An 18482-nucleotide genomic window follows, 5' to 3' on the forward strand; every position below is an offset into this window, starting at 1 on the left:
TCTCTAACCCAAATAGTCTATGCCAAGACGGGATATCGAGTAGGGCGCGCAAAAACCTTCGAGCTGGGTGGATAAGGAGGCGACAAGTAGCGGAAGGGCCTCTTGACGCCGGGATACAGTCAGGCTCTGGGAACGCTTGCTGCAGTGCGCCGCGCTCAATACGCTTTTCCAAAGAAGCAAACAGCCAAGCACGCCAGTAATAATGGCAGCAAGCCCCTCGGCATTATTTTCGTCCCAAGAAAGACCCAACGAGCCGACTAGCGACCATTTCAACACGAACTGGGGGGCCACTGCGCGGAGGAGCCCTCGGGGGCTGCTGCAGCGGCGTCGCCCGCCCATTGATGATGCTCGCGGGAGGGCCCAGCTTCCTGCCCTCTGGAATGCCTGCACAACGGCTCGGTGAACTAGGATATTGACTGCTGCTTCTCAGCGTTCTCTGGTCTTTGATGCTGGGCTGCACTGCGGCGTTGGGCGAAAAACGCCACCGAAGGCGTGGATCCACTCGAAGGCATGCCGCAGTAAGCTGGCTCTCTCAGACCAAGCGATGATGACCCCTTTCTTGGACTGCACGAAATCATCAGTCGGGAGCCCGACGACAGCCCGGCGGGCAGCGTTACCATGCAACTCGCCCTGTCTCATGGCAGAGACACCATAAATGGAGTCGGGAGAAGCAGCCAAGCCTTTGATCCAAGCACCCACCGGGGTGGCCCCAAAACGGAGGCGTAGAGGGCAGCACGCAACCTCCAAGGGCAGCGGGAGAAAAAATGACGAGCTGGTCAAGCGATTTCAGCCATCGTTGTCATGGCTGCTCCCAGGCGCTGCCAGAGTGCAGCGCCGCCTCCTGCCACGCCCAACAAGACCGCCGCCTCCAGGAATCACCCCTTTGAGAAGGTATAGTGGCGTTTAGTCTGTCCGAATTCTGCAATGATGCGCATTTTTACCCGGGGCACTGGCTCAGCACGGCAGAAAGCGTTACACCTGTTCCAGAGGCGAGGGATGCACCGCGGATGTGTGATACTCCATCATGCACTGGCAGGATGGTTGCGCTTTTGCTGCGATTCGGCAGGCTCGGCGTGTGGCGACGCTTGCGCCAAGGGGTTGATTCGGAAGGTGCCCCTGTCTTCGTCACACTGGAAGGCGATATTGTTCACAAGGTACTGGGGGTGGACCCTTCTTGCTATGCGTCTGTTTCCACAGTTTTCCCCATCAAGTTTCGCAATACTAGTCAACAGGCCGATTTTAAAGCGCGCAAGTGCAGAATAAGGCTCGTGTTCGCCGCTCTCAGGCCTGTGTTCAGCTCATGTTGTCTTGGAATATGAAGGCTTTCCGCGTTGGGGAGGGATGGCTGCGAATGTGGACAAGCACCTCTTTCCATGCCTCTGTGTCAGCCGTCTTTGTCTGAGCTGCGATTAGCCGCAGAGTTACTGGGCCGCACAGCGAGACGAGGCAATACTTGCCACCGCTGGAATCCGTGGTGAGTGTCGCCCTCCTTACTGCTTGCGAGGCAACCCTCCTCCACAACCTCAAGAAAGAAGAACTGCCTTTTGCATTCCATGTCAGAGCATGCCACGGTTTGTCTTGGATTACATTTGCACATGGCATGCATGCGCGTATACAGCATCTATCTGTATATATGTGGTGCATTTTCATGAGTCCATCTCCTTAGCTGCATTGCCGTTGCTCTGACTGTGCGAGCCATGCATTTTTGAATTTCTCATCGTGGGAAAGCTGGCTTAGCAGCAGACAATCGAGCATTGTGGGGAGAAGGCTTGCAGGGTTCCAGCCGTTTGACGAGCAGCCGTCAATGCAAGGGCGGATGCCTACCGGCTTGAGGATGCTCGAGGCTCTTTCCCCCCTCCCCAGATCGTCTGTATCTGCATGACGTCCTTTGAACGTGAACCGTAATCGAGTGGATATTCCCTCCAGCATGTTCATGTATTTCGTTTTTGCTAGTTTTTTATGCATGGGTTCGCAACCAGACCCGAGGCGCAGCAACACGTAGGTGGCGGCCTCTCAGTTTTGTCTGACGGGTTTGCATCTGCGATGCACTTGCAAAAAGAAGGGGGCTTACGAATTGCAAGCTGTGCATGCGGCGCCTCTTGAAGACAGGAGGCACCTCGGTGGATACACATGTATACAAGGAGAAACGCCTTCACAGAGCGTTTTTTTCCGCTGCTTTTGGCTAAAGGTAACCAGTCTGATGTTGTTGGATCGAAGGCACCGTTGTGGGCTGCCTGGCTGTCGTCGTGTGCGCCTTCCTCAGGACGCGGTCGAGGGAGTCGAATACACGTGCCCGAGGCTGTGCCTCCGTTTTCTATTAGGTGGAGGGCGTTCAGCGACGTCGAACTCCAATATTGGTGCATTCCTAGTCCTCTTATCAGGCAAGCACGCTGCCCTTCCTCCTAGCCCATATTGAGCCAGAGCCGCAGCAGGTTGTTTGTATGTGCTGCCGTCGATGCACGAACGCGCTGAACGCATCCGAGGTGGTTTGCCAGCTTCCCCTTGGCTCCTTGCGTGCTGGTGCAGAGCCTACGAGTCTCTCGGTGTGGAACGTCTTTATCCCTGGCAGGCCTACTGCCTGCATTTAGCACTCCCCTACAAGCGGAGATCCGATGGCACTCAAGGCAAGGCAGCGCTATGTGACGCCGTACGTGGGCTTGTGCGAGGTACTGAGTAGCAACTCTTCCGATTCGTTGGAGCAGATGGGGGAAGAAGCTTTTCGCCTTTCTGCTTTGTGCAGCTGCAGTTTCAGGTTCCCTGCATGTGCGCCGCAGTTGCGGACGGGATATACTGGCGGTCCTTGATATACTCCGCCCCGACCTCTGGCGGTAAGAGTTTGGTAGCGGAGCTTTTGATCGCCAGGTATGCAGTCGACAGCTGTTTGAGCTTCTTAGAAAAGCACCAGCAACTCCTCGCTTCAAAAGTCGGAATCCCTAAAGGCCAGCTGGAGTGTGCCTCTCTGAGAGGATCTCGCCTTGTGCTGTTTGGGGGGCTGAACCGTCGTGGGCGGGTGGCTGCTTGTGCAGACGCCTCTTGTTCGAGGGAGTTCGCTCCGTCGTGGTGGCACCTCACGTCTCACTATGCACAGAGAAAGCACAGCACCTCCAGCAGCTTTTGGGCCCTATGACGTTGCGTGTTGAGGCTTTCCATGCGAGCGCCAGTGCGTAAGGGTAAAGGGCATGCAGCCGAGACCGTGCAGATAGGACCCTTGGGCGTTGCCGCTGCATGCGCTATGCAACGAGCATTTCTCTTAGCCACCTATGCAGCAGCTGCTTGGGAGCCTAGATGGCTGCTTTCACGAATTGGCACACCGCGGTCTGGTCTTGCGATACTTTTCTTCTGTTCACACGAGGAAGTCGCGCACAGCGCAGCGGAGGCTACCCACGGAAGAGGGCAAACTTTCTACGGCCGTCGCCTCTGCTTCCTGCGGTGCTTTATTGTGGGCAGACGCGGCATCCAACTGGTATGCTGGTATTGACGTGGCTGTTTGCACGCTGGAAAAGGCCAACATGATCTTCAACAGGTTCGCGATCCAGGCTCTACTAAATGCTGGGGTGCATGCGACGGCAGCACCGCACGCGTGACTCTTTGAATTTGACCCCTTCTTCTCACGCGAACGGCGTCGCTTTGCAGAATCTTTGCTTTTAGGCGGCGTATTGAGCTGTCGATGCGGGCTGCTGCTGCTCCTGCTGCTGCAGGAAAAAACTCGAAGCAGCAGAAGGCGATGCCACGCCTCGTGGCTTGACCAGAAAAATGCTCTGTTCTGATGCCTTGCTCTTAGGCTGATCCTTGACCTCTTAGCCCCTGAAGTCGCAATGGCGGAAGACACCGAAACGGCCGGCAATGCCGCAGCTCTGCAAGAGGCGGGGGATGGCTGTGACGGTGCTTTTCGTAGCGCGGATATTGGAGTTTGTCAGGAAGCTCGCTGGTGGAGCAGTGTCTGCAGGCGTTTGCCTGTCATTGAGGCGGAGTTCCCCGTGGGTTTGGTTTGTGTGGACGAAATTCACGTGATTGGCGACCCGCAGAGGGGGCATCTCTTGGAGATGCTTCTGGCGAAGGTGCTCTTCCTGAATCGAATCCTGAAGCGGCCCATACAGCTAGTGGGCATGTCTGCTACCCTTCCGAACGCTGCTCAAGTAAGGGGTCTGAATTGCGTCTATGTGCTGTAGCCTGCCTGCAGCCTGGAGCCCTAAAGGCCATTCACAGAGGTGCTTACTATGGAAGGGACAGCCACGAATCGGTGGCACGTGGCTGTGAAGTTTTCTACGCCTGCATAAATATGTATGTGCATGTGTATATGTATCTATGTATGTGGCTTCTGCGCCTTCCTTGTGTGGGCTGCTGCGCCGCAGATTGCCGAGTGGCTGGACGCCGAGCTATTCGTTACTGGTGATCGGCCGTCGCCTCTCGACCTCTTTGTCAAGGTTGGGTCCGAGGTTCGCTGTTTGCATACTATTGCATGTGCACGCGCAGTCTGTGTGTGTCTCGACGGATCTAGCTGTATGCTCGCCTCACTGCGTCGGGGCGAAGCCTAAGCACCTCGAAGTGCTCCTCCGGCAGCCAGTTCGGCGGTCGTGCCTGCCGTTGCAGCGTGGGGATGGCCCCTCGGCACTGCGGAGCACAGCAGAAACAGGCTGCGATGTGTCGGGAGGCACTTGTGCGGTGCGTGAGCGCAACAACGCGTGCCGTGGCAAGCCACGCGTGCTTGCGCATGTGCATGCGGAGGGTCTCAGGTGTATGCGTGGGACAAAACTGAAGGATTGCAGTCGGCGCGGCGCTTGCATGGAGGCCGTCTCTCCCTGCCTCCCTTGGTGGAGGCTGCAGCGTCGGCTGCTGCACGGGCACTGGCAGCGGCGGGGACTGCTGCGCACGCGACAGCGTCTTCGGGGGGGGCGCACCAGCTCCCCACCGTGCCGTTGACAGCGAGTCTAGGAGCAGGACGGGGAAAACATGCGTCTGTGGTCGCTTCAGCCTTGCGCTGCCTGAGAGAAGAAGCCGACATTGTCTCCCCGAACTCGCCTCCCTCCAGGCGGGCAGGCTCCACAGGAGGCGGAGCGAACGGCTCCGCTGCTGCCAGAGAACACTGCTGCGGATGGCAGGAAGACGCAGAGCACTTGGCGACTTTGACATGGGAGACGCTTCGCGAAAGTCGCAAAGTCATCATCTTCTGTCCCACGCAGGAGTGGACTGCCCGCACAGCCAGCTTCCTCGCAAAGTGAGACGAGGCATTCGCGTTGGTCGTGAGAAGGTTGCGTCGTGGATGTTGCAGCGTTTGGCTCTGCCCTCGAAGCGGAGGACGGAAGGCGAGCCGAGCCGTTAAGACGCACTGCACGCCTGGCCACACGTGTCTATGCGCGGTCGATTGCTGTCCGTTGGCGTCGTGTGCAGAGCTTTGCCGTTCTGCAGACGGATGGAGGCTTGGGCGGATCTGCTCAGGCAGCGTGCTGCAGCCTGCCTAAGTATTCGAAGTCTGAACGCCTGCGAGTCGATGCAGTGCCCGCGAGAGGTCCCCCCCCAACGCGCTGTGGAGAGGCCGTACAAGCACATGCAGCAACAACAGCAGCAACAACAGCAGCAGCTGCAACAGCAACAACAGCAGCAGCAACAACGGCTGCAACAGCAACCGCCTCAAATGCAGCAACAACAGCAACAACAGCAGCTGCAGCAGCTGCAACAGCTGCAACAGCAGGCGCTGCGGCAAGCACGGCAGGAACTTTTTGCCCTGCCAGTCAGCATGTTGGCACAGCTGCTGGCTCACAGTCCCCATTTGTATGTCGATCAGCAGACTCTAAGAGGCCGCGAAGACATGCAGTGGCAGCTAGCACAGCTTTCGCTAATCCCCCAAGCCACCATGTTGGCTGCGATCCGCGAAGGCGTGGCATATCATCATGCGGGTGGGCAGGCTTTAGCTGATGCGTGCCTCTAAAGTCAGAAGAGGACGACGCGCGTAGTGCGCGAACGGCTCTGGAGCTCAATATTGGCTATGCGAGATCTTATGCACGGATAGGATGCAGTCGATTTCTCGGGCACCAGGATACAGGCTGCCTGGGTGTGTCTGTCGCGTGCAGCCTGTATTTGCGCTTTGTACGCCTGTGTATGTGCTGCATGCGCGAAATCGTCGAAGTTTGTCTTGCCCTTTTTGCGCGCGTCATGGGCAGGCCTGAGCGGGGAGGAACGAGAGTGCGTGGAGAACGGCTATCGTCGCGGCTACCTGAGCGTGTTGTGTGCAACCACGACACTGGCTCTGGGTGTCAATCTTCCCGCTGCTCGCGTCATCGTTCGCGCTCCCCATGTATGTCTCAGACAGACACTTCATGCAGCCCAAAGCAGCGAGTCTCTTCTGACTAGTTCACGCGGATCCCTTGGTTCCTCCCTCTCTGCGCGTTCGATCCGTCCACGCTGGTGTGTGCAGACGTGAAGCAGAGTCGATCGACTGCTGAGCCTCTTCTGCGCTCGCAGGTAGGACGAAACGAGCTTTTGTCGGCTGCTCGATTTCAGCAAATGGCAGGCCGTGCCGGACGGAAAGGCCTCGAACATAGGTGCGACGCAGAGATGCAGAATACGCAAGCAAAGAAGCCCAGCAAACGCATGAGCCGTTTGATTCGTGTAGCTACACTCGTCCGTACAATATCCAGCTGTGTGTCTGGAAAGTGGTGGTGGTGATGGCTGCCGCAGCCGGGAGGCGATTGGCGAAGAAGTGCGCAGAGGAGAGGAAAAGGGGATGGTTGGCTGTGCCATCGGAGGCTCCGAAAAAGACTGCAACGAATGGGCGGCTTTTCCTGCGTCTGCATGTGGCTGTCCGTGTGTGCAGAGGAGAAGCCTACATAATCTGCTCTGCTGACACCCTCCCGCATGTGCAGGATCTCGTCAAGACAGTGGCTGCAGCCGCCTCGCCGGAGCGCTCTTCGTCCACGGGCACCAAGGGCAGCGTTGCTGCTGGCGTATCGGCTCTAAAGGGCCAGCACCTCTGCCGCTTTCTCCTCGAGACTGTGCATGTGCTGTTGCCTCTGTTGCGTCGGGGCAGGGAAGGCTTTTCCAGAAACACAGATGGCGGCGCGTTCGGGGATATTGCAGCAGTTCTCTTGCAGTGCACGCTGCGAAGCCGCCAGGTGAGGGTTCTTAGACTGTCACGTTCGCGCGTGCTCGATCGTGGCAGATATTCCCAGCGGTGGCTGTGGGTATGCAGACTTCGCGCTGATGGTGCTGCTGTTGCTGCTGCGTTGTGTGTGGGTCCATTTTTGCAACAGGAGTCGCACGCGTCGCTCGTTGAGGAGGCTGCGGCGGCTGTCCGCTACCTCCACACGTGCTTTCTTCTGGAAGCCGAAGCTGCCAGCGCCTCTCCCCCTTGTTGCGCGATGCAGCAGCAGTTCCAAGGCCCTTCAGATCCATGGCTGTGCTGCAGCGGAGCGTCTGCTCATGAGAAACCTGCAGTTCATAACTCCGCAAGGCCTGCGCCTCATGCAAACTTGGCAAACGCACCCCCCGAGCTGGTCGAAGCCGCTCATACGACCCCCTCGCAAACATGCAGATTCCCACTGCGCGCGCTCGCCTTTCCCCCGTCCACCCTCCCCGCCCCCTGTCAAGCTCTTTTGCAGCGCTACCCCTGTCTGCGGTCCCCTGCAGTGCTGGCTAGGATGCTCCAAGCGGCACTTCACGCAAGCGACAATGCAGAGGCCATGCCCGACTCCGCGCCGCTGCTGCACGCAGCTCCGCGAGGGCCCCCAGACGCAGCTCCCGACACCACCTCGCATCTTCCCGCTTCGTCAAAACATCCCCCGCAAAGCCGCGGAGCCACAGGCCAGTCCAGCCGCGCACCGATGCTCTCTTCCCGCGACGAGGAGGCCTTTGCGGCACGCCTGCGACTGCATTTTAGCGCCCTTGACGAGCTGGCTGCGCAGCTAGAAGGCAAAACGCATCCTGCTCGCGTCGCCCTCCCGTCGGCAGCTGCTCCACGCGAGCGCCCAGTTGAGGGGAGGAGTAGCGACGTCGACGTGGAGGGCGGAAAAGCAGGGGGAGAAGGAGGACGTCGACTGGCTCTCACGGAAGCAGGAGCCGCCACAGTTGAAGCGGGCCTTGCACCGTGGGAAGGCGCAGAGTTGTATGCCGACATTTTCAAGACGAGCGTTCTAGGTGGGCTGAGCTGTCCGCTGCTCGCACACATCCGTAGAAGCGGGCAGTGGCTTTCTGCAGCCAACACACGAGGTTTTCCCCCAAGAATGCGCGCACTTGCGCGCTGCGAAGGCAAGAAAACACGCGCACGAAAGGGGCTGCTGCATGCGAATCCGCAGGCCTCTGCGCGACGAACGAGCTCCACATCATCTTCCTCGCCGCTGTCTCCGTCGGGGGAGACGCACAGCCGCATTGGCGATGCTACTTGTCGGTCTACGACAGTCTCGACCCTGCATGCAGGTGCGGTGCCGCCTCACCACTTTCTAAGGCCGCTTTCTCCAGCCTCTTGGCGTACAGCCGTTCTGCCGCTTCCCCTCCTCCCTGCCGCACTGGACTGGCGCCTTTCGCTGAACACATCGCTGTGCCGGCGCAGAAAGGTTGCCGACGCTTTGGGCATTCGGAGGCAAGTCATTTGTAGGGAAGCCATGCGTTTCCAAGGGACCCCTCGCCGCTCTGCGAACGACACCGCCGATCGCCTGCTTCACGAAAGGTTGGTGGCGATTTCCTGATAAGCAAACAACCTATGCATGCGAGCGTTCCGCAAGGGTTCAACCAACCCTTTTGGAGGGGGGCCGGAAGGGGGGGCAAAGAGCATATTTGCCAACGGACGAACCGTTTTTGTGGGCACGTTCCAGATTGACCTTCGGCGAACTCTGCACACGCATCGAGACGGAGACGCACAGACGTTTTTTCTTCGCGCTTCTGTTGCACGACGTCTATTGCGAAGGGGAAGCGTATGAATCTGCGATGCGCAGGCAAGCCAGCACTCTTTTTTGATGAAAATCGTCTGAGTCATTGCACTTCGCGACCATGTAGCGCTATCCTCATTTTGCAATTTGCGTAGGAAACACCTGTATATGGTGCCATTATCCCACAGGTTCGGAGTTACGAAAACGACACTGATGTCGTGTATTTCACAGGGAGCGCTTGTTGCCGCCACTGCTGCCTCATTTTTGCGCAATCTTGGGCCTCAGGAGTAAATTCTACGGCATTTCCAGTCATGCTGTGCAGCATCATCAACTGCTTGGGGGGAGGCGGGGTAGACTATTGGGGATGCCTCTCAAGCCGCTTCTCCACAGTGCCCTTTCAGGTTTTTTGATTGTCTGTCTTAGGGCGGCATTGTCAGAAGTCTTCTCCATGCTGGCAGGAAAACTCAAGCTCGCTTGCCTACCTGTTGGAGCACTCGTCTCGAAATTTAAGGACCTGGCGGATACGCAGACCAAGGGCAGTTGTTTTGCGTCAAACAGTGATGCACGTCGTGACGCAATTGTCTTGCAGCAATTCCTACAGCTAGAAGGCATGACACCTAGAAGAGCCACCGCACTTCGCGCTATCCAGGTCAACACCTGTGAGGAACTGCTTAATACGCCAGTATACGATATTTTCAAGGTCAGCAGCTCACCCTATCCAGTTGCTGTGTTGCTAGCATAGGCTGCAGTTCAGTGGTGAATACAACCATTCCGCTGTCCTACATCCTCGTGTCAGGCATTGGAGGCAGCAGAGCCCGCTTTTCTCACCGCGGCAGACCACAATGCAGAGGCAAATCAGGACGCTTGGCTATGCAAAATGCGTCGTCAGCGTGCACGCCTGCTGGCAGTCGCCGTGAAGCTAAAGGATGCAGCACAGAAAGAACAAGCAATGCGGCTGCAGGTATGTGCAAAACACACTTTGTTTCACCCACTAACCTAGAAGTAATTGTACATATGCATGATATCGTATTGTATTCGATGTGCGTCGTGCCCCCACAGGCGCTGGAAGATGAAGCAGCTGGGCATTGGTCATTAGCAGAAAAGCTCTCCGAACAGTCTGGGGATGAAGAGGGTTCTGTTGCCAGCCAGCAGCATTCGTGCTTGCAAAGTACGGACCACGAGCCCACTGCTAACTGCAAAAGTTAAAAGGTGATGCAGGGTAGTGTTGCTTTTTTTGATCTACAGGTTCTAGTGGAGCACCCTCAGTATCTCTATTTTGTTCCTGCAGTTTCTACACACCATCCGCGCAACACATTAGGATGTATGGTGAATAAGTCTTGTGACTGCAGCGAGGGTCGTCTTACAGAGCTTTCAGGGGCGAGTATTATGGGAAAGCACTTTGTTCACAGTATGACTTAGTAGCAAGCCCCGACAGCCTGGGCCGTCTAGCCGCAATTATTCGTGCATCATCCGGTCTAAGCGAGTCTCGCTGCTAGACTGCATTGCAGCACTGCCAAAATCTCTAACCGACGCTCTGCTCTGCAAAGAGCCTTGGGTACCTGTAAAATGTTGATCTATTTTTAAAAAAATACAGTCTCTTTAAAAATGTTCTTATGAAACCTAGAAGGCTAAGATGTGACATGGCGGACTGATGCCAACACTGTGCTGACTCTTAGAATCGCAAACCCGAATGCCTCTTATCGAATGAAATCCTGCAGCCGCACAATCATCGCAATTGGCGATACAGACATTGTGCTTCAAGCGGCAGTAGTTCGTATGAATGCGATGGAGCCAGCACGCTTGCGCACAAGTTATTCATAACGAACCTGGTTCGAGACACTGCATTTCAAAGGTGAATTTGGTTGAGGACTGGGGGCCAAGGCATCCAAGAGCCTGAAATAGAATCGCATGATCCACGAAAACCAAGTGCAACAACGTTTACTTTCTGCCCAGTACGGGTGTTATACGGCAAGATGAATTACCAGCTGGCTTGGTCCCTCAAGAACAAATGGCTCGAGCTCCCTAAATTTTACGGAAAGCACGAGGTCTGAAGTGGTATGCATTCGATTGATGATCTCCAATTCGATTGTAAATGGACAATCGACCTGCAGTCCAAAAACATCCGCAGAGAGCTTCCTCGTTGGACGCCGACATCCACCCCGTTTGTAGAAAGCCCATACACGTTCTGAGTCTACCACAGACGATCGCGTCGTCTAATGCCTTGCGACATACCTGCACAGATGGCGGGAATGAAGCTAATCGGACTTCGAGCGGCTGCATTGGCGTGGGCTCGTTCGTCAGAAGATAGTCACTCAACGTCCCTACTCCTCCTGACGCCGTCCGCCACTGAAGCATCAGCTGCCCCAAACTTGAAAGATGCTGCAGCAAGACAGATGCCTTCCCGCCAGAGCCGTGCTCTCGCATAACTCGGACCCTCTAGCAACGAGTCAAATGGCTATTCTTCCACCATCTAACAGTGATCCAGACGGCACTCCTCCATCTCGGATAACTTACCTTTGTTATGTCCTCTAAACGTAGCTGAGGAGTTGCGGGACAGATTGCAAACAGTACACTGAAGCAGTCTTTTGGCCGAAAGTTGAAAACCCCTTTGCAAAGCCTAGCGCACATAAGAACGCAAAGAACCTCCAACACACTTTCGGTCAGGCCAAACACCTGGCTGCGATCCAAGAAGAATGACTGATGCTCCCACGATGAAAATTTCCTTTAATTGGCCTGTTGGTATGTGCACTGACGAGTCGGATAACGGTGCGGCGCAATCAAGTCGCGTGCATTCTAAGCCCTCGGAGCAGAGTACAGAAGCCTCGTTAAGGAAGACAAACTGCTGAGAAACGTTGTGCAGTACGCATTCAACGACCGCTTTGTCCTGCGAACACGTGATCATTGGTGTGCATAGCACAGTGCACGCAGCTGGCAGGAGCAAACGTTCTTGGAGATCAGCTGCGTAGGGGAACGGACAAAATGTTTTCAAAGGTCGTACTTGCAAGTGCATAATGCTGTGGGTAACCTTGAATGGGCTTTGAGCTGTAAATTTGAAAGACTTCTTAAATGATTTTGGTTCTGTGGACGAGGCGACGTAGTGTGATATCGAGCAGACGAGCCTAATTCGCACGGAAGTGCAACAGCGAAATACCATGTGGCTTCTTGTGCATTCAGTTGCGGCTAGGAATGAAGAAGCATTCTAGAAAATGACCTACATGCAAGTTCCTGATTCTTGAATGTGGTGCACAATAGTGCAATCAAACGAATCATCAGGATCCAGACTTCGAATTGGGTCATCGGAATTATCGAAGAGCAGAGACCGCGACCTTCCTAACAAGAGCTCAACCTGCCACAAGCCACAGCACTCACACGCCAAATAATCACTTTCACAACAGCGCTTCATGTCCGGCACTGTGCGAAAATACAATAATCCATAGACGCACCTTCAATTTGACGTTGATGGCTTGAGTCGTTGACGGGTTGGCAATATTGATGTATGCCGAGAACGCCTCTCCGCTGAAAACCCGCCTGGTCACCAGGCCCCATCATACGCACAGATATTCATGCGCATGTTGTATGCTGGCTCGGCTGGACTACAGCAGTAGCTAGCAGAGCCACAACTTCTTGGTTCAAGCTTACCCCTGTGTTATGGGCAGCAGGAGGGCGTGGGCACCCTCCAACCACTTTGTGGTTATTGACTCCTCAGCCGTAGCCAGCCTGGAGTCCCCGTCTTCATGGTTAATACCATTCAGAGCGACAAGTGGCCATAACTGAGGATCCCATGACGGCTGCGAGAGCCGCATGACTTTCTGAAAAGCCGCACAGACGCTGCTCGAGTAGACGGTAAGTCTGCCCACAGCACGCTGCATCACTAAGTAAATCTAAGCTAGTATCCTGCACTACCAGCTCACCAGGGAGAGGTACTCCCTATCATCGGTGGTCATGGTCTTGCGCACAGCTGAACGACCACTTGGGGAAAGTGGCCACCCGCTCAATGTCTCAGCCGCTTTCCGTGCCTTTTCCTTTTAGTAGAGCCATGGGGGCATCTTCTGTGCATCTATTGGGAGTTTACCGTTTGTCAATAATCACCGCCGACACTGCAGTGTTCCGACGTTTTTGCGCGGCGCATGCACGCATTGACGCAACTGGCGGATATTTCTAATCACAAGCCTGATGCTGCTAATATCGCAAAAACAATCCAGCATTTCAATTTGAATATGGAAATATTCTGCGCTTATTTAATTAGGTCTACGAGCGCCGTCTATGCTTCATCACTTGAAACTACAGTGATCTTCAGTAGTAGCCAGGGGTTGCAGGGCGTTAGACTACCATGGGAAACAAGTAAGTGAGGGGAAAAGGTTCCTAGAAAACAGTCGAAGGCATAGTTACATGCGGTCTAAATCAGGCGTTAGTGCTATAGAAGACTACGTTGTAGGCACCGCCAAGCGATTTTCTGAAACATGGGAGGAAGTGACAGTGTGCAGACTTCTAGAATCCCACGGGTAAGATTCACCCTTATGAGCGTATTATTCTGGTGTATAAATTGTGGTCAGTGGTATTTTCATGTTTTTCTTGAGAGCGAATAGGCACACTGAATAATACTTAGGCTGCAAGCCTAATGCACAACTGAGATCAAGGCACACAAATCGGCAGAGCAGTGGATCAAGGACGGGTGTACGGACACCTGCTCTGGCCGCAAACACCTGGCTGTCATGAAGTGCGTCAGAACTTCGAGAGTTCACCTCGCTGAACTCGACGGATCCAAGTTTTCCTTTTTCTGCTACGTGCTTTTAGCAGAAATGAGGATCGTGGCGACTATCGGTGTATGGGTTGGATTATCTGCGGTTGCGGCGTTCGCAAGTGATATCCTTAAACCAGAAGCTGATTATCGAGATTTTCGGCTTTATCAGCTTTACAATGGCATACGCGCCATAGCTGTGCATCACCCCCGTTCAACTGAGACAGGCTTCGCCGTCGCTGCAAATGCTGGCAGTTTGTATGATCCTGTAGAAATTCCTGGACTGGCGCACTTTTTAGAACATATGCTGTTCCTCGGGACAGAGAAATATCCAGATCCCAAGAGCTACGACAGCTTCTTGACGGAAAACGGGGGATCCAATAATGCATACACAGACGAAGAAAAAACCGTTTTCTTCAATAAGGTCAAGGACAACGCTTTTGAAGAAGCCTTGGATCGGTTCGCTGAATTCTTCAAAGCGCCATTGTTCAATCGTCAATACGAAGAGAAGGAAGTCAATGCTATCGAAGCGGAACATCAAAAGAACATCCCCAACGATGATGATCGAGTGTGGTACACTATACGTATGCTGGCCAAAGGACCCATGTCTCACTTTTCCACTGGGAACTACGAGACCTTGAGCACCATCCCTAAGGCGAAAGGGATTGACGTCGTGGAACGGCTTCAAGATTTTCACAACAAGTACTACTGCGGATCCAACATGGTGATCACAGTGTCTTTGCTTCCCGGGGCAGCAGGATAATATGCGGCGTTTTACGCAGGTTGCTGTGACGATTTCCCCCAAATCGCTTGATGAACAAGAGTCCCTCGTCAGAGAGAAGCTCCAAGGTAAAAAAGCACATGAGTGAGAATCGGAAATGTGTGCACAATTCTCGTAGGCATTTCACCGGGCCATGCTGACTGGCTTGGGATGGTGGAGTGTCCTGGCCCGATGTTCGATACTGTCACGCCTTTTGACAGCAGTAATACTGGAAAGTTCATCCACCTCCAGAGTTTCTCCCCAGAGCCTCGTCTATGGATGGCCTTTGGCCTCCCACCTACGCTTACATCTTACGTAAGTACACATTCAAAAACTGCTCATGAAGGCCCATTTCAGTTTTTCCCAATCCAGAAAAGTCAACCTACCAGCGTACTGTCGTACCTGCTCGAATATACTGGAGAGGGGTCTTTGGCACAGCGACTCCGGCTTCTCGGTCTGGCGAATGGCATTACCCCTGTTGTGGATAGAAATACCGTTACTACACTATTTGGCATAAAAGGTAAGAATCATTTGCTAGGTTTCCGCAATCATGATCTACTGACTCACTTTCCAGTCGACCTAACTCAGAAGGGCGCTGCCCACCGCGGTCTCGTTCTCCAGGAAATATTTTCATACATCAACTTTTTACGTGATCATGGCGTCGGACATGATTTGGTTGCATCTCTGGCTCAGCAGTCGCAAATCGATTTCCATACAACGCAACCAGGATCATCACTCATGGAGGAAGCAGCACGACTCGCCCACAATTTGCTAACCTACGAGCCGTACGATGTCATCGCGGGAGATTCGCTGCTGATTGACGCTGACCCCCGTCTCACGAACCAGCTACTTCAACAGATGTCCCCGTCAAGCGCAATAATTGCATTTTCAGATCCAGAGTTTACTTCCAAGATAGAGGACTTCCAAACAGACCCTTACTATGGCGTGCAATTCAAAGTGCTTGATATCCCACAGCACCACGTAGTAGCCATGACCGTCTTGACTGCCTCCCCAAACGCTTTTCGCATGCCACCGCCTCTACTACACATTCCTGAGGCATCTGAACTAAAAATTATACCCGGTCTCCTGGGTCTCACGAAGCCAGAACTCATCAGCGAGCAAGGGGGAAACACAGGAACGGCTGTGTGGTGGCAAGGCCAAGGATCCTTTGCCCTCCCACGGATCGCTGTACAGATCAATGCGAGCATTCCAAAAACAAAAGCCGACCTGCTCTCCAGGACGCAAGGTTCTGTTGCACTTGCAGCTCTGGCAGAGCACCTACAGGAGGAAACTGTGGACTTCCAAAATTGTGGCATTAGCCATAGCTTGGGTTTCAGAGGAAGCGGTTTCCATGTGGCATTTGAAGGCTACACACGAACGCAGCTCATCAAACTTATGTCCCACGTTGCTGACTTGCTGCGGGATCCATCGATTGTGGAGCAAGAGCGCTTTGAGAGGTAAGAACAAAACCGTTGAGAATTTTGTCGAGAACCCTTAATGCGCTTTCAGAGTAAAAGACAGACAAATGAAGCTCCTCGCTGATCCCACCACCAGCTTGGCGTTTGAACACGCCCTCGAGGCTGCGGCGGTTCTAACGCGCAACGACGCATTTAGTCGCAAGGATTTACTGAATGCCCTTGAACAGACAACGTATGAGAACTCCTTTGCCAAGCTTAAGGAACTGAAGAACGTTCGTTGTGTACTTGATTCTCTCACCCTGTATTTTGCCCGTAAATTTGTCTGTTTTATCAGGTTCATGTTGACGCATTTGTTATGGGGAACGTGGATCGCGACCAATCTCTTGGACTTGTCGAAGACTTCCTACAGCAGGCTGGTTTCACTCCCATCAGTCATGACCAAGCTGTGCAATCTCTTGCAATGGAGCAGAGGCAGACCATTGAAGCAACTCTTGCAAACCCAATCAAGGGAGATAAGAACCACGCCACTTTGATCCAGCTCCAGTTGGGCATTCCTTCAATCGAGGACCGCGTGAATCTCTTCGTACTGAGCCAATTTCTCAACCGTAGAATCTACGATTCCCTCCGCACGGAGGCACAGCTGGGATATATTGCAGGAGCAAAGGAGTCCCAGGCCAGCTCTACCGCCTTACTTCATTGTTTTCTGGAGGGCTCAAAAAGCCATCCTGACGAAGTTGTTAAAATGATTGATGCTGAACTGCAGAAAGCAACAGATTACCTTGCCAACATGGTAGACAACGAATTGATGCGCTGGAAGGACTCTGTTCGTGCTCAGTTAACGAAGAAGGAGGCAAATTTCTCGGAAGAATTCGCGAAGTCTGCGGGAGAGATATTCCTTCATTCAAATTGCTTCGAAAAGAAGGAATTGGAACTGCAGTATCTCGAAAGCGATTTTTCCTTAAAACAGTTGCTTCGCACCTTTTCGAAGCTCTCTGATCCGTCGAGGAGAATGGTGTGTGAATAACGCCCTTGTTGATCTTAAAATCTTTAAAATAGTATGGTCCTTAGGTTGTTAAGCTGATTGCGGACACCGAACCATCGGAGGAAGTTACACTAATCGGCAAAACAAAAGACGCTACGCTTCTTCGCCGTCACGCTAGCGGTAAGATTAATGTCCATGCGTTTAAGCCATCCGAAATAAATACTTTTTTCGCTGATGCAGCGGTCCCAGAAAAACTGCTTACTCTTGAAAACAAGCTTGTCTCCAAAGTTCAGGAAGCAAATGGCTTTTTCCCGGATGTGTCTGTGTGCGAGTTACAGTCTAGCCTCGTCTCACTTTTCGAACTCTTGGAGGATCTTTGAGCTTTTAGATCACTAAAAGACTGGCCAATTATTTTAATGACTCTGCATATCTCCACCACTGTTGTACAACTATAGGCCAAATCTTCTAACAATTTATGCTCTTCAGATCATTCTGGGTTTGTTGCTAACTTGAAGAAGCGGGTAATCAAGCAACATTATGCAATGCACTGCTAACAAGTCAAAACTGTCTCCCCATGGTGCATGCTAAAATTAGACACCTGCAAAATGTGCAGAGATTCGTATCAATAACACCGTAGACGTTTTCCGAGTAATCGAAATTAGCCGTTCCATGACCGGGGTACCTTTAGCCAAGCAGCACCGTCATGCTCGCCGTAAAATATCGTGACGTCTCCAAACGCAGCTCGTGGCCTAGCCCAATTTTTAAAGGCAGTAACGCGAAATGAAGCATCTGGATTTTTAAATAGTTGCTCAAGTGTGGAAATCCCGTTCAAACACCTTGGTAAAAGCAGTCTTGCTGTATTATAGTACTGTTTTCCAGACAAAACAGTTTGTTTCACCCAATCGGCAACGTTTGTGAACAGTTGAGAGCGGGCAAGTGGTGGAGCAGCAAGCAATCCAGCACACAGGAGTGACCTGCATGCACACGAAAAAGCAATGACTGGTGTCAACGTATTGTTGGTAAAGCTTCGCTTTGTCTAGACTGTATGATTCAATAAAACAGAAATCCTCCAGCATCTCACCACCTGTGCGACAGCCGCCACGAAGGAAGCTGAGTAGGAAGAAACTGAACCAAAGGACGATGCAGAAATAGGCTTCCCTCTTTCGAAGGATAATAGTCATGAATTTGAGAATCATCCATGCTGTCTGTTTGCAATTTGACGTGAGTCACAGTCTCGAAATGCGGAAATGTTATACCCAAACAAAGCAGCGTTCCATTTGAGTCTTCAAAGTCCTTAATCGTATTCCCCATGTACGGATTACTTGTAATCGTCAAGCCGTTGCACCAGAGTATATGCTGTAAAAATATTGGAGGAAAATTAATTCGGAGGATTAGATTTGACACCACATCTTTTGCGTCCACGGTAGCAGAACGCCAATGGCTGCCTTGAGCGCTGTTTGCATTTCCACAGCCAGGCACACGGCAAACCCTGTTTTGCAGAACATCTATATAAAGTTGAGTCTTGCTAATCGTTGTTTTCCCACAGAGTCGAGTAGTGGAATGCAACGCGGGGCCCTTGACGAAGCATTCCAAGTAGCAATGGATCATTTGTTGTTCAAAAAGTCGTTGAAAATTTTCATATGCTTCAACAGACACTGCGACAATTGAGAGACCAGTCCATTGGCCCTCAAGGTAGAGAATCACGCCAAAATTGTGGCGCTGAGAC

The 18482-nt window shown here is 53.1% G+C and overlaps 3 protein-coding genes across 3 annotated transcripts; 2 read left to right on the forward strand and 1 right to left on the reverse strand.

Annotated features, from left to right (window-relative positions):
* The first annotated feature begins 655 nt into the window (after positions 1 to 655).
* LOC34624129 lies at positions 656 to 10064 on the forward strand. Its single transcript, XM_026335302.1, has 21 exons — positions 656 to 891; positions 1067 to 1154; positions 1414 to 1474; positions 2264 to 2340; positions 2753 to 2862; positions 3027 to 3160; positions 3448 to 3523; positions 3782 to 4136; positions 4353 to 4436; positions 4734 to 5215; positions 5389 to 5524; positions 5639 to 5894; positions 6159 to 6292; positions 6460 to 6539; positions 6812 to 7109; positions 7248 to 7925; positions 7971 to 8130; positions 8289 to 8409; positions 9282 to 9558; positions 9655 to 9819; positions 9918 to 10064. The coding sequence occupies exons 1-21, from the start codon at positions 656 to 658 to the stop codon at positions 10062 to 10064; spliced, it is 4155 nt and encodes a 1384-aa protein (XP_026191087.1).
* Positions 10065 to 10478: 414 nt separating this feature from the next.
* Positions 10479 to 12802, reverse strand: LOC34624130. The gene is made up of 11 exons (XM_026335385.1): positions 12770 to 12802; positions 12498 to 12667; positions 12302 to 12386; positions 12074 to 12204; positions 11857 to 11977; positions 11612 to 11742; positions 11373 to 11475; positions 11091 to 11255; positions 10841 to 10963; positions 10685 to 10751; positions 10479 to 10570 (listed from the first exon to the last, which is right to left on the reverse strand). The coding sequence occupies exons 1-11, from the start codon at positions 12800 to 12802 to the stop codon at positions 10479 to 10481; spliced, it is 1221 nt and encodes a 406-aa protein (XP_026191170.1).
* An 855-nt stretch (positions 12803 to 13657) lies between these two features.
* Positions 13658 to 17136, forward strand: LOC34624131 (sporozoite developmental protein). Its single transcript, XM_026335375.1, has 8 exons — positions 13658 to 14320; positions 14379 to 14445; positions 14496 to 14671; positions 14729 to 14876; positions 14931 to 15813; positions 15866 to 16046; positions 16109 to 16786; positions 16843 to 17136. The coding sequence occupies exons 1-8, from the start codon at positions 13658 to 13660 to the stop codon at positions 17134 to 17136; spliced, it is 3090 nt and encodes a 1029-aa protein (XP_026191160.1).
* Positions 17137 to 18482: the final 1346 nt, after the last annotated feature.

The sequence above is a fragment of the Cyclospora cayetanensis genome, unplaced genomic scaffold (genome assembly GCF_002999335.1).
Source record: "Cyclospora cayetanensis isolate NF1_C8 unplaced genomic scaffold, CcayRef3 CcayRef3_contig_112, whole genome shotgun sequence".
In the NCBI taxonomy this organism is placed as follows: domain Eukaryota; phylum Apicomplexa; class Conoidasida; order Eucoccidiorida; family Eimeriidae; genus Cyclospora; species Cyclospora cayetanensis.

Coding starts and splice junctions, on each gene's coding strand:
- LOC34624129 (XM_026335302.1), top strand. CDS start 656: ATGGAGTCGGGAGAAGCAGCCAAGCCTTTGATCCAAGCACCCACCGGG. Junction 3,161..3,447: donor GGCTTTCCATGCGAGCGCCA/GTGCGTAAGGGT, acceptor TATTGTGGGCAG/ACGCGGCATCCAACTGGTAT. Junction 8,131..8,288: donor TTTCAAGACGAGCGTTCTAG/GTGGGCTGAGCT, acceptor GCGAATCCGCAG/GCCTCTGCGCGACGAACGAG.
- LOC34624130 (XM_026335385.1), bottom strand. CDS start 12,802: ATGACCACCGATGATAGGGAGTACCTCTCCCTG. Junction 11,256..11,372: donor GTTTAGAGGACATAACAAAG/GTAAGTTATCCG, acceptor TCTGGCGGGAAG/GCATCTGTCTTGCTGCAGCA. Junction 10,571..10,684: donor AATGCAGTGTCTCGAACCAG/GTTCGTTATGAA, acceptor GTGCGGCTGCAG/GATTTCATTCGATAAGAGGC.
- LOC34624131 (XM_026335375.1), top strand. CDS start 13,658: ATGAGGATCGTGGCGACTATCGGTGTATGGGTTGGATTATCTGCGGTT. Junction 15,814..15,865: donor GAGCAAGAGCGCTTTGAGAG/GTAAGAACAAAA, acceptor ATGCGCTTTCAG/AGTAAAAGACAGACAAATGA. Junction 16,787..16,842: donor CTGATCCGTCGAGGAGAATG/GTGTGTGAATAA, acceptor TATGGTCCTTAG/GTTGTTAAGCTGATTGCGGA.